The sequence below is a fragment of the Gossypium raimondii genome, chromosome 5, assembly GCF_025698545.1.
Source record: "Gossypium raimondii isolate GPD5lz chromosome 5, ASM2569854v1, whole genome shotgun sequence".
Lineage (NCBI taxonomy): Eukaryota > Viridiplantae > Streptophyta > Magnoliopsida > Malvales > Malvaceae > Gossypium > Gossypium raimondii.
In genome coordinates this window covers 31,404,589-31,417,011 of record NC_068569.1, presented here as the reverse complement: position 1 = coordinate 31,417,011, position 12,423 = coordinate 31,404,589, and the positions used below count along the sequence as shown (strand labels likewise).

General features: G+C 32.6%; 1 protein-coding gene across 1 annotated transcript; it reads right to left on the bottom strand.

Annotated features, from left to right (window-relative positions):
• Nucleotides 1–6,814: 6,814 nt before the first annotated feature.
• LOC105771181 (proline transporter 2) lies at nt 6,815–11,301 on the bottom strand. The gene is made up of 7 exons (XM_012592594.2): nt 10,993–11,301; nt 9,983–10,207; nt 9,776–9,870; nt 9,340–9,529; nt 8,251–8,375; nt 7,549–7,764; nt 6,815–7,462 (listed from the first exon to the last, which is right to left on the bottom strand). Exons 1-7 carry the CDS (start codon nt 11,075–11,077, stop codon nt 7,085–7,087), a joined length of 1,314 nt encoding a protein of 437 aa, XP_012448048.1. The 5' UTR covers nt 11,078–11,301; the 3' UTR covers nt 6,815–7,084.
• Nucleotides 11,302–12,423: the final 1,122 nt, after the last annotated feature.

Genomic DNA, 12,423 nt, shown 5'->3' with positions numbered 1-12,423 from the left:
CCCATATGAGAGGAGCAACAAACCTTAGTATCCCTTAAGGTTCCCATTGCCTCTAAGGTTTCCCAAATAGAGGAAACTGTATTTTTATATTAAAATATTAATTAATTAGCCCAAGTAAGACTCTTGTACCATTTTCCTATAAATTGCTCTGTTAGAAAATAGTGGTAATTTATTACAAGAATAAATTCTATTTTCTAGAAAGCTCAAACTTTTCGATTCCCATCGAGAGAAATTAACTTCCCCATTAAAAGTTAATAAGAGTTTTCATTCTGTGCATTTGGTTTGTTTTGTTTGAACCCATACACAAAGTTATTTGAGGTTCAAGGATAGCAGAGAAGATTGTTTGGTAAAAAGTCAGAAAGTAACTTAGAACACCTTGCGCAATGCACAGGTAATAATTCGGTTAAGGGTTTATTAATATAAATACCAGAAGGCTTGATTGTAAGAAAATTCTAAAATTCCATTGTGCCAAAAACATTATTTTTTAATTTTTTTCCAACACTTTTATGGCTCAACGATCAGTCCATCCCTAAAAAGTGGAACATAAGGCAATTAAAGAGATGTTATATGTAAAGTGCCCCTTCATTTAGGTATGTAAGCCCAAATATATGTTCATATAAATAAGAAAGATAGTTACTAGGTGTGTGTCACATAATTTGGTAAGTATGGTTATAAGATTGCGAAAGGAAGAAGCCTTTATCAAAGTAACTCTTCATCAACTATGACATTCTAAGGCCCAATGCTTCCCCTAACAAAGCCTCTTAAGGCTTTACTGCCCCATCGAGCGTAAGCCTTTCGAGGGTCTCATCATCATTTTCAATAAAGCCTTCTAAGTCTTTAATGCCTTATCAAGTAAGGTCTCTTAAGCTTCAACTCGTTAAAACATAATTACTAGCAAAGTAAATTTTTAACAAAAATGACCTTCTGAAGGCCTGAATGTTGTTTCCAGTGAAATCTCCTAAGGCTCTAGTGCCCCATCAAGTGAGGCCTCTAAAGTACCGTATGTCGTTCATGGCATAGACCTTTCAAGAGCCCTAGTGGCACTTTTAATGAAGCCTTTTAAGGCTCCAATTCCCCGTTGGGTGATGCCTCTTAAAGCCCCAACTCACTAAAAAGTAACTGTCATCCCTACTAGGTGTAGCTTTTGAAAACAATACAACATGCCAAATAAGATAGGAATATTTTTAAACAATTCATAAGATTGACATGAATTTATCTAAGTAAAAGAAAGGCTACATAAATAAATAAAAAGTGGAAAACAAAATAAAAAGGAACAGAAGGCATTGAAAACAATGTTAGAGAGTTCATTATATATCTACTCTTATGAAGTTCACTCATTCAAGTGAACCGTTCATTATATGTCTACTCTTACGGTGTTCACTCATTTAGGTGAACTTTTTCATTGGAGAGTTCATTATATACCTACACTTTCGGAGTTCACTCATTTAGGTAAACTCCTTTATTGGAGAGTTCATTATATATATATATATATATATCTACTATTACAGAGTTCTTTCATTTAGGCAAACCCCTTCTTTGGAGAGTTAATTATATATCTACTCTTATAGTGTTAATCATTTACTTATTTCGCCTACTTAGGTAAACCTCTTAAGGGAAGAGTTCATTGTATGTTTACTTCTAAGGTGTGACTTTATTATTTATGTGGATCTCCTTATATGTATCTAGCATGACCAAGCATGCAAGACTACATTAAAAGAAGAGCTATTAGCATTGTTCTTCCATACTTGCCTCCAAGGCGTCATAACATTATTCTTTCATACTTACCTCCAAGGCATTATATTTCACCTCTTCAAGACTGCTTCGTCAAATTTACCTCTAAGACATCTTATTTTGCCTATTTAGTCTGACTTTTCCAAATTTGCTTCCAAGTATTTGCATTATATTTCACCTATTCAAGATTGTTTCACCAAATTTACCTTTTAGGAAATTTTATTTTGCCTATTTAATCTGGCTTTTCCAAATTTTCTTCCCAAGTATTTCACCTATTCAAGATTGCTTCACCAAATATGCCACCAAGGCATCTTATTTTGCCTCTTTAGGCCAACTGCGACAAAATTCTCTTCCCAAGTATTTCTTAAGTATAATGTAATTAAACCTCATTCCAACTGAAAAAAAAAAAGCATCTGCCTTCGCCAAAAGAATGACACCATGTAGCCCCAACATTACAGTCTCAAAGAAACTCACTTTATAAACTTCTTTTGACTACAAGGGGGCAATAGTTATTCCTACTCTCACATATCATCATCAAGTCATCCCATCACATTCTAATGAAACATCCATGCCTCTTTAGCCACCATATGTGTAGTAGGGCATCATTCTAGTGAGACCCATGTCAAAGCTCTCTTCCCTTTATAAAAGCTTTCTTCACCATAAGCAAATAGGGCTCTAGGATATACCCCAAAGCTCTGCCAAATCTCTCCAAGCTTTCGAGACACCCAACCACAAATCTCAATGGTTTTCTACACCATCTATAGTGTGAATTACCTCTACTTTAGCGATTCTTTGTACCTTTATGGTGTGAATTGCCATAACAAGCAACCATTGACTTTTGTGTCGTAACATGGATATACAAATTTAAAATTTAATACGATGAATAGTTAAATGTTTTTACATTTAAAGTTGTGAAACTCTCATGGACTATTATCATTTTACTTAAAATTTTCATTAATAGTTGCAAAAGAGAAAGGGCGAGCTGTCTGAAGTTGCTTGTAATGACGCTTAACTACAGTTTTTTTCCCTGCTTTGACCTCAACTTGATTTTTACTTATAAATATTTGAATCCGTTTTGCCCTTAATCTTGTTTAATATGTTAGCACTATACTATGATCTCAAAATTATTTCTCTAATCCTGCTCTGACCTGATTCGAAGTTTTATAAAATAATTTATTTTATGTTAATTTTATAAAATTAAGAAATCGTAATATTTAAAATACATAAAATATTTATAAAATTAAAATATATGTTATAAAATTAAAAAATAGAATTTAGTTATAAATTAAAATAAGAACATTTTAGTAAATATATTGAGATGAGACAAGTTTCAGCCAGATGTCATCTCCAAAAATTTTATGAAAAACTATATTTATAAAAGACTTATCTGAATTATAGATAATTGTTTTGGGGTTAGATATCCTGACATAAAAATAGCAAAAAAAAATATTATAATAATTCTTAAAAGATATAGTTTTTAAGTCATTTAAGGGCAGTATAGATGGAAAAAAAACGGTGGTTAGGTTTGCATTCACAAATTTTGTGTAGCTGAAACTGAAAATGTAGCAATTGGGATTTTACTAGGGTGAGCATTCGATCGAATCGAATTGAATTGAAATTTTCGAGTTAATCTAGTTTTCGAATCTCATTTTATCATCCTAACTTTATTTGAAGTTTTCTCGAATCGAGTCGAGTGAGATGGAATTCGAATCGAATCGAATCGAATATATTTGTTCGAGTTAAATTTTAAAAAATAATTTTGGGTCCTTGTAACCACTGTCACCCATCGTAAAAAAAAATTTTCCACCTTAATCAAAATTTTTATTAACTTTCATCACTCATAATTTATTTATTAATTTTTTATATATTGGTTAGCTTCTTTGCTTGCTTAGTTGTTTCAATTATCTTGATTCTTGTCACTATGTATTTTTGGAATTAAAAATATATTAAATGTAAAATATAATTTTTAATAAAGGTTATTTTAAAAATGAAATGTGAAATTGATACCAATATAAAATGTTAACACGAATATTTTATGACATAATTAATAATTCAATTTTAATATAAATATTCAATATGATTAAACAATTCAATAATATAAATAATATAAAATGTGAAATTTAATTTAATAATATAAATAGTATATATAAATAAAATTATTACTATTTATGTTTAGTGATTTTTTTTTTGGATAATTTTGATTTTTTATTTGAGAGTAAAGGGTGAGAAGTAAAACTATAGGGGGAAAATAAAAAGTTTTGGGGAATAAAAGTTTGAGGGAAAGTAAATAGGGGAGTAAAATTTTAGAGGGAAAATATTAAAAAAAAATTGGAGGGGGGAGGGTTTGGGGTAGATGGGAGGAGGGATGAGAAGAGAATAAAAGTTTTAGGGGAAAAGTGAGAGGGAGTAAAAATTTTGGGGGAAAATAAAAGATTTTGAGGGTTATGGGGAGTAAAATTTTAAGAAAAAGTAAATGAGAGAGTAAAATTTTGATGGGAAATGGATTTTGGGTAGATTGGGGGGTTGGGAGGAGAGGGAGGGGAGTTAAAGTTTTGGGGGGAAAGTGGGAAGGAGTAAAAGTTTTGAGGGAAAAGTAAAAAGATTTGGGAGTTTGGGGTAAAAATATAAAATATTATAATTTGATATTCGAATTATTCGAATTATTCGAGTTATTCGAATTCGAAAACTCAACTCGATTCAAACTCAAAATTTGAAAAAAAAATTCGAGTTGATTCGAATAACTCGATTAACTCGAATAACTCGACTCGTTTAACTCAAAATTCGAATTTTTTTTCAATTTTTTCGAGTCAAATCGAGTTTTGCTCACCCCTAGATTTTACTTATCCTAGTGTGACAGTGTATGGAGATTGATGGTAACCCTTTGGGGTTTTTTACAAAATTATTATAAAAAAAATAAAAAATAACCAAAATGTTATCCTTTTTTTTATTATTTACCAAAATGTTATCCCTTTTTTTTATTTACCAAAATATACCAAAAAAACAAAAACCTGCAAAAAAAAAATCTGACAACAGCCTGATCAGGTCAATCACATTGGCGGCACCAAAGGTGCCAAAGTGATTGGCCTGACCAGACTAAAATGTAACTCTCTGCAGTTTCAAGGACCTGACATGCAAATTTACCATTTTAAATTTTGAAAGTGAATTGTTGCCGCTGTGCGTGTGGGGCGCACTAAAATTAAAATGTGGCTAATTTCCTTCTAAGCCCTCCTTATTTATTATTTTCTTTTTATTTCCCTTCAACTCACTTTTTTATTTAATAAACAAGCCCTCAACCTATTTTTATAGTTAAATAAGCTCTTAATCTATGATTTTTACTCATAAAAGCTCTTTATTTTATTATTAAAGTAAATATATTTTACCTAAAGTAAAGCTATTTAAAAAGAATAAACTAATTGGCATTTTATGTATTATTTTGGTAATTTGATGAGAATAGTTTATTAAATAAAAATTTACTAAATTTGATGAGAATAGTTTATAATTATAATTTATTTTTTCTATTTGGGTTACATTTATGGGTGATCGGTTTATTATTATTACGGTTTTCAATAAGGCATGCACAGTATTTCTATTAATTTTTTAATTAAATCTAATATTAGTTAAGTGATAATTAAGATACTTAGAATTCTAATTAAGTAATAACTCTATTTTATTTTAATAAACTATTCTCATCAAATTACCAAAATTTATAATATTAGTTAAGTGATAATTAAGATACTTAGAATTCTAATTAAGTAATAACTCTATTTTACTTTAATAAGTTTATTAAAAGTAATAACTCTATTTTACTTTAATAAACTATTGCTTTTAGGCTTAGTTTAGTAATGTTTCAAAAATGTTTTAGGAAAAAATGTTTTTAAGGAGAAGTAAAATTTATGAGTAAAAATCATAGATTAAGAGCTTTTATGAGTAAAAATTTAGGAGAAGTAAAATATATTTACTTTAATAATAAAATAAAGGACTTTTATGAGTAAAAATCATAGATTAATAGCTTATTTAACTACAAAAATAGGTTGAGGGCTTGTTTATTAAATAAAAAAGTGAGTTGAAGGGGAATAAAAAGAAAATAATAAATAAGAAGGGCTTAGAAGGCAATTAGTCACATTTTAATTTTAGTGCGCCTCTAAGCCACAGTGGCAATTCACTTTCAAAATTCAAAATGGTAAATTTGCATGTCAGGTCCTTAAAACTGCAGAGAGTTACATTTTAGTCCGGTCAGACCAATCTCTTTGACACCTTTGGTGCCGCCAATGTGATTGGTGTGATCAGGCTGTTGTAGATTTTTTTTTTGCAGGTTTTTGTTTTTTATATATTTTAGTAAATAAAAAAATTTTATAATATTTTGGTAAATAAATAAAAAAGATAACATTTTGGTTATTTTTTATTTTTTTTATAATAATTTTGTAAAAAACCCTAACCCTTTGTTATTGCAGAAAATGGGGTCTGGTGGCAAATATTAAAGGAGGCTGGTTTTGTTGCTCCCAACTCAGAATGGCAGACCCATTTACGCCACGCAATATACGAGAGAGTTCCTCTCCTACTACTCAGTGTAATCTGCATTCTTGTAAAGTTGGTTTCCAGGTAAGATGTTTATATCTGCTACTAAGCAAATACATGAAAGAAAATCGAAGATATCCGCATTGGAGGCTTATTTACCGGATTCTGCATCCAGTTGCAGGGACATGTGGGGGTTAAACAATTAGACGTAAGTTGGAATCGTGGGTATTCATCACGAAACTGATTGCTTTGTCAACTATCTTAAGAGGCCATACATCTGATCCCACCCTTATTTGATGTGATCCATCATCATCTGTTGAACCAAGGAAACACGACTTTTCGAGAAAGAAACAAGCATCAAGTTGAGAAAGTAGCTCCTACATCTCCTTTTTGTAAAGTCAGGTTGTATCCCCCCCCCCCCCACTTTTAGAATCGAATTTTAGGTTTGTGTCTAACTCAGAAATGGTGGAAGGCTCCACCATCCACCATTTCTATCATTCTGATGTCTACTATCTAACTGTGTGTAATTAAACACCATAAATAACCAATTTGAATTTTAAGGGTAGACTTAGAAATAAAATATATATTTATTTATTTTTATACCATCAGAAATTAAACACTAGCTAAAATTAAATTAAAATAAAATTCGGTTCAATTCGGTTCGGTTCTTTTCTGTTCTGTTTTAATAATATTTGTGGTTTTTTTTTTAGAAGTTATGAACCGAGAACCGAATGAATACATTACATTGATATTATTAGTCTAATCAAAACCGAAGCGAAGGCTAAATTCGAATCGGATTTCTGCTAATTTTAGGCATTTTTCTCAGCCCTTGTAGATATCACACATCAGCAAACACATGGTATTCTTTGGAATCAACAGCTATGAGCCTCAAAGATGCAATCGTTGCTGCAATGGACATGAGAGCGAAGATAATGACATTGAGCCAATGCCAGAACTTTTGCAAGGTACTCAGTTTATCCTTCTTTGCCACAATGTACATGTGGTTTGCTAGGATAAATGTTAGTGGAAACGTGCTCAATGCCCCTGTAAGGCTTTCGAAATCTCCGAGGAACGGTAGAAGAGCAGACACCAGTGTACTGATAACGAGGTACCCGCCTCTTGCTGCAATTCTGAAGGACAAGTTGTTAAGCTGCAAGGCGCTTCCTCTAATGCCGAACTTGGTGTCTAAATACTCATAAGTTGGACTCGCAAATATCTGCAGCAGCCAGCGGAGGAAGTTTTCAGGTTTGTGAAGCATTGCTAAAAATGGTTAATGATACAAACAAGCGTGTGTTTACTCACGTGCAAACAAATGATCGATTGCAGGAAGGCAGAAATGTTAGCAGCCGCCTTCACCCAAAGTGGACCGCTTACGCTATTAAGCAAGTATGTGGATGTTGAAGCTCCGTAAGCCCAGTAGCCGATAAAGGTAATGGCAAACATCGGTACAACTCCGATGGTGAACTGAAAGTACAAAGCTTTCAGCGTGTTCTTCACTGCAGGCTGCCTCACTGTTGCCTGTTAAGAGAACAAGGTTTCAGTAGCAGAGAAAACATGGGCACAAACTCAACCTATGTGAAGTCTTAGGGTAGAAGAAATCAGATTTCGACAAATTTCATAGGCATTATTCGATGCGAGTAAGATTTAAATGTAGGAGCCACCCTAATCCATCCATCTTTGCTTGATTCTCAGGACATATCCTCCAGACAGAAACACAAGTGGATGGGTCAGAATGGCTGAGCTGACTGATTTCAGAAGGGCAACTAATTATGAAGCAAACATGAAGTTCCATATGCAAAACTGATGTATGCATGAGAACCATGGTCTTGTCATCATTTGGACAAAGCTAAAGTGCATGCAAAGAAAGATGTAAACATCTTCTCAAGTGCAAAATGAACAAAAAGAAGGCTTGCCTGTGCAGCAACTAATTCATAGTGGTAAAGGAACAAGTTTCAAGGTTTTTATGATGGAGCAGTGGATGGATGAACTTGTAATCTGGCCTACCTGTATTTCTGGTAACATTCCAGTATTGAATGCAAACACAAGATTTGCAGATGCTCCTATAGTTGTAAAAATTCTGCTAGAAGATTCCCCATGTATGCTATAATCTCGGGGTGGTGCATTAGCTCCTATAACAGCATCGGAATCGTTATTGTCATATAAACACAGAAAAATATCAGAACCACAGAGTACATCAGGGATCCAAATCAAACTCAACTCAATCTGAATGATGTTAACATCAGCCACTTGTATGTAAGGCTAGAGTCTATGTATAAGCTAAAATCTAACCCAATATTAGTTATTTCTTTTATTTCCTAGCGTATCCATCAAGGTAAGCTAACAGACTTAATCGGAAAATCAAGTAAATTTCCCTCAATGTTGCAGGGGCTAAACAGTGTAAATTTATTTGGTAGATGACAGGCAAAGATCTAGTTGATTTCATGCATATGAAAGCTCAAAAACGATTTTAGTTTTTGAAACATCAATTAGGATTTTAGTTTACTAGACTAAAGCTCTAAAGTGATTTTAGTTTTCAAAATTGGCAACATCATGATCTAGTTGACTGCAATATTCAGATGCATAATCGAAAGCTCTAAAGTGATTAGCTTCAAGTTCGAGGTAGCTAACGACAAACACCCGAAGGCCTTTAACTCATTAATCGAGCCAATATTCCCATTCCCACAGGTTAACACTGACCTAAATAGGCTACAAGGTCAGCACTGCTTTAACCCTCTTGGAAAGCCCTCTCTTACTGATTCACGTAAAGCCGGCTCCCTTTCACCCCGGTATAGAGGCTGGAAACCTGCCCAAACAGCACGCCGGAAATCAACCGAGGCTTGTATTTCGTATATTTTATTCCACACAAGAGAACCAAATTGTCAAAGGGCTTGAATATTTTCTATACTTTGTAAAGCAAGATTGTTCATTGACTAGGGATCATTGTATGTTAAGGCTCATTCTTTACAAGAAAATGCAGTAATAAACTGATATAGTAAGGGTTCTATCTGCAGTCCAATCATCAGTTTCAGATTGTAAAATGAAACATCCCATGTGATCAATCGAACAGTGCGAATATCAAATATTAGAACTTACCGTCTTTAGCTGCAAGCACACATGCCACGATGATATATATCAAGCTGAGAACTGTTGAACATCCCAACCATACTCTTAGAGCTGACAGATGTGGTGTCGATATGGCAAACAAAGTACAAGCAAACCCAGTTATGGCAATACAGTATGGAAGCTTCATGGTGTGCTCATAATTGAAAAGGGCAAAACAAGCCTGCATTTGCATATTCACATGTTAAAAGATTTAGGGACTATGATATCTATATGAACCTTTATATAAAATCACCAAACCGAGTCCTTATTCATGGAGCGGATAAGCATAGAAAAAGGTCGGAAATGTCGGGATAGCAGACTATTGAATCGTCTTTAGGATGTTCTGCAACCGTTTGTAACAACTATCTTCAACTCAAAATGTAGATTTGACAAGGAAAATCAGTGAATTTAAACAATATGGTCTTACCTTTAAAGCAGAACCACCCAAAATGAGAAACCCAATGTTAATCATGAACAGATTGATATATTGCATTGCCCATGTAATTGTATAGGCTCTCCTACCTGTGTTCATCAAGCATAAATGAAACATATAGTTACACGTGGAGATCTTAACTAAGCGAGATTATGAGATTTCGTTTTCGTTTTCGTTTTCGTTTTAGTTAAAGCCTCGCACCGTATATTTGTGCTGCAAGATCTCTGTATCTGATATGCCTCTTTCCCCCATGTTCATGGAGCTTGGCAACAAGCATGTTGGCGTTCAGCGACAGCACGGTGGCTAAAAGCAAACCGACTATGCCTCCTATCCAGCCAAGAGGGACCATGATTGTCCCAGAATATCCCAACACAAATACACTGTTAACACCAGTTGTCAAGACAAAACCGGCCTGGAGCCATGAATCTGTATAATAAACAACAAGGTCCAATGAGCTCTAAGGGAAAAATAGATCGTCATCTGACAAATTCACCCCAAGAACAGGTACTCTAAAGAATTTATTCCAATTTGTTTCACTATTTTGAAATATTCCCATCTGGTAAAGTAACATCACACAACTTTTCACTATTTATTCAGCATCTTACAGAAAAGGAAAATAAACAAATCAAGAAGCCATTGAAGAACTTAATTCCAAAACATAATATAAAGTAAAAAGGAAAAAAGTTTTAAAAAGAGACTGTTGGCACTATCCTAATACAGTAACCCCAAATAGAAAAAGAAAATGAACAGAAAATTTGTTATGTCTATGAAAATGCTGCAAAGGAAAAAAAAATCTTCAGCATCAAAACACAATTAGTAAAGCTAATGATTTTAGAAATGACATGGACACTTGAAACATATCAGAATTTATTGAAGAAAAAAATTATTCACACAATGAAATTCATACAAACACACAACACCAAGAAAGAAAATTTGTTTAATGTGAAAGAAGATTTTGTTTTTATCAACAACAAAAAAAACCACTGGAGATGGAAAATGAAACTACTCTGCAATTTGCAGTTTGCAGAAAATAAGAAAAAACAAAAAAAACTGCCATAAAAAGGTGTTGCAGCATCCCAAAAATCTCAACTAAAATACAAACAGAAGACAAAAAGAAGAACCCAGAATGAATAAAAAGAAAAAGAAAAGGAACAATCTTTTACATAGAAAATGGCTATAATATGTATGCGTGTATATATATTTATTTGTACCAGTGCTAACTTGATGGGCAGTTTCAGGGACTTGAACAGTTAACTTATAATCCTCAACCTCATTCCTATTGTTGTCAGGCACCATGTTTATCACTCTTTTCTTTCAACTTTGCTTGGTTCTTCTTCTTCCCTTCCTCTTGCTCTTCAAATGTATTTATAACAGCCAGGGGACTACTGAATTTATTACAGCTAATAAACAAATTAATTTTTCCAATTATTGTAAATCTGGGTTTTTTTTTTTTTTTTTTTCTCTTTTTCCGCCAAGAGAATCAATGCTCCATATTTGGTGCGTGTCAGAATTGTGTAAGCAACTTCTTGGCTTATTTTCCCTTCCAAATATGCACACATTTCCATATAAATAAAAAGCTTACGGCAGTTCCATTCTCTTGGGACATCTAAGAAAAAAAAAAGTTATTATTTCTTTCTTTTTATTTGTGCTTTTAAAATTTTCAAAATCCCAATCATTGTATGTAAATCTTTTTTATCTTCTGGGATCAAAACTAGCATAAGCTTGTTTGAGATTCCTTCTTTATCGGTATCCTTGATGCCAATGACTTTGATCACTGATCTAACAGCGCCATAGAATGTTAAGTGTTTGGGTTTTTATGGGATGGTTACTACAGAACCCGACTTTTACTGCTTTTAAGGAAGATGTAATAGGATAACCACAACTGAACACCTATTTTGAAATTTGAATGTCATTTTCAACATTCTTTTTTTTCTTAAATTATTATTAATATATACCCTTCAATTTAGTTTTTAAAAAAAATTAAATTCGAGTAAATCAAATTCAAATTGTAATAAAGGAAGAAACCACATAATTTAAAGTAACGTCAAATGGATGTCTGATAAAAAAGTTAACTATCGTGATTTGATAAAATATTATGATGATTTTTTTATTAGTCACATGAGTATTTTTTTCTTTTTTATGATCCAATAAGCAAACTATTATATCAAACTAATATAAAACAAAAGAATTCCTATTAGTATCGAACTCCAAGAGATGTAAGAGTTCTCCAGAAACCTCCTCAAAAATTTGAACGTCATCCTTTTTGTCAGAGACCATTTTTACCGGCGAATTTGCAACTCCATTCTCCTCCTTAAAAACATGTTGTATTTTCAAATATTCAATAAGCTGTAACAGTTGAAGAACCCTCCTTTCCAAGATTGAATTTCAACTTACTTCCTGGCTTTTTTTTTTTTTTTGAATGAGTATTTATTAACTACACATTTTGTGTATGAAGAATTGAAAAAGTTGAGAAAAATTTTGAACTTAAGTTGACTATTATTAGTATAGTACAAGGGACATGTTGGACGCTTTTTGATATATTTAATTAATTATTTGAAATGATAATTATCACTTTTTCTTTAATTTATTTTTGGTCCTTATCTTCTTATTATCAAACTTGATCATGTTGTTAGTAGTAAAGC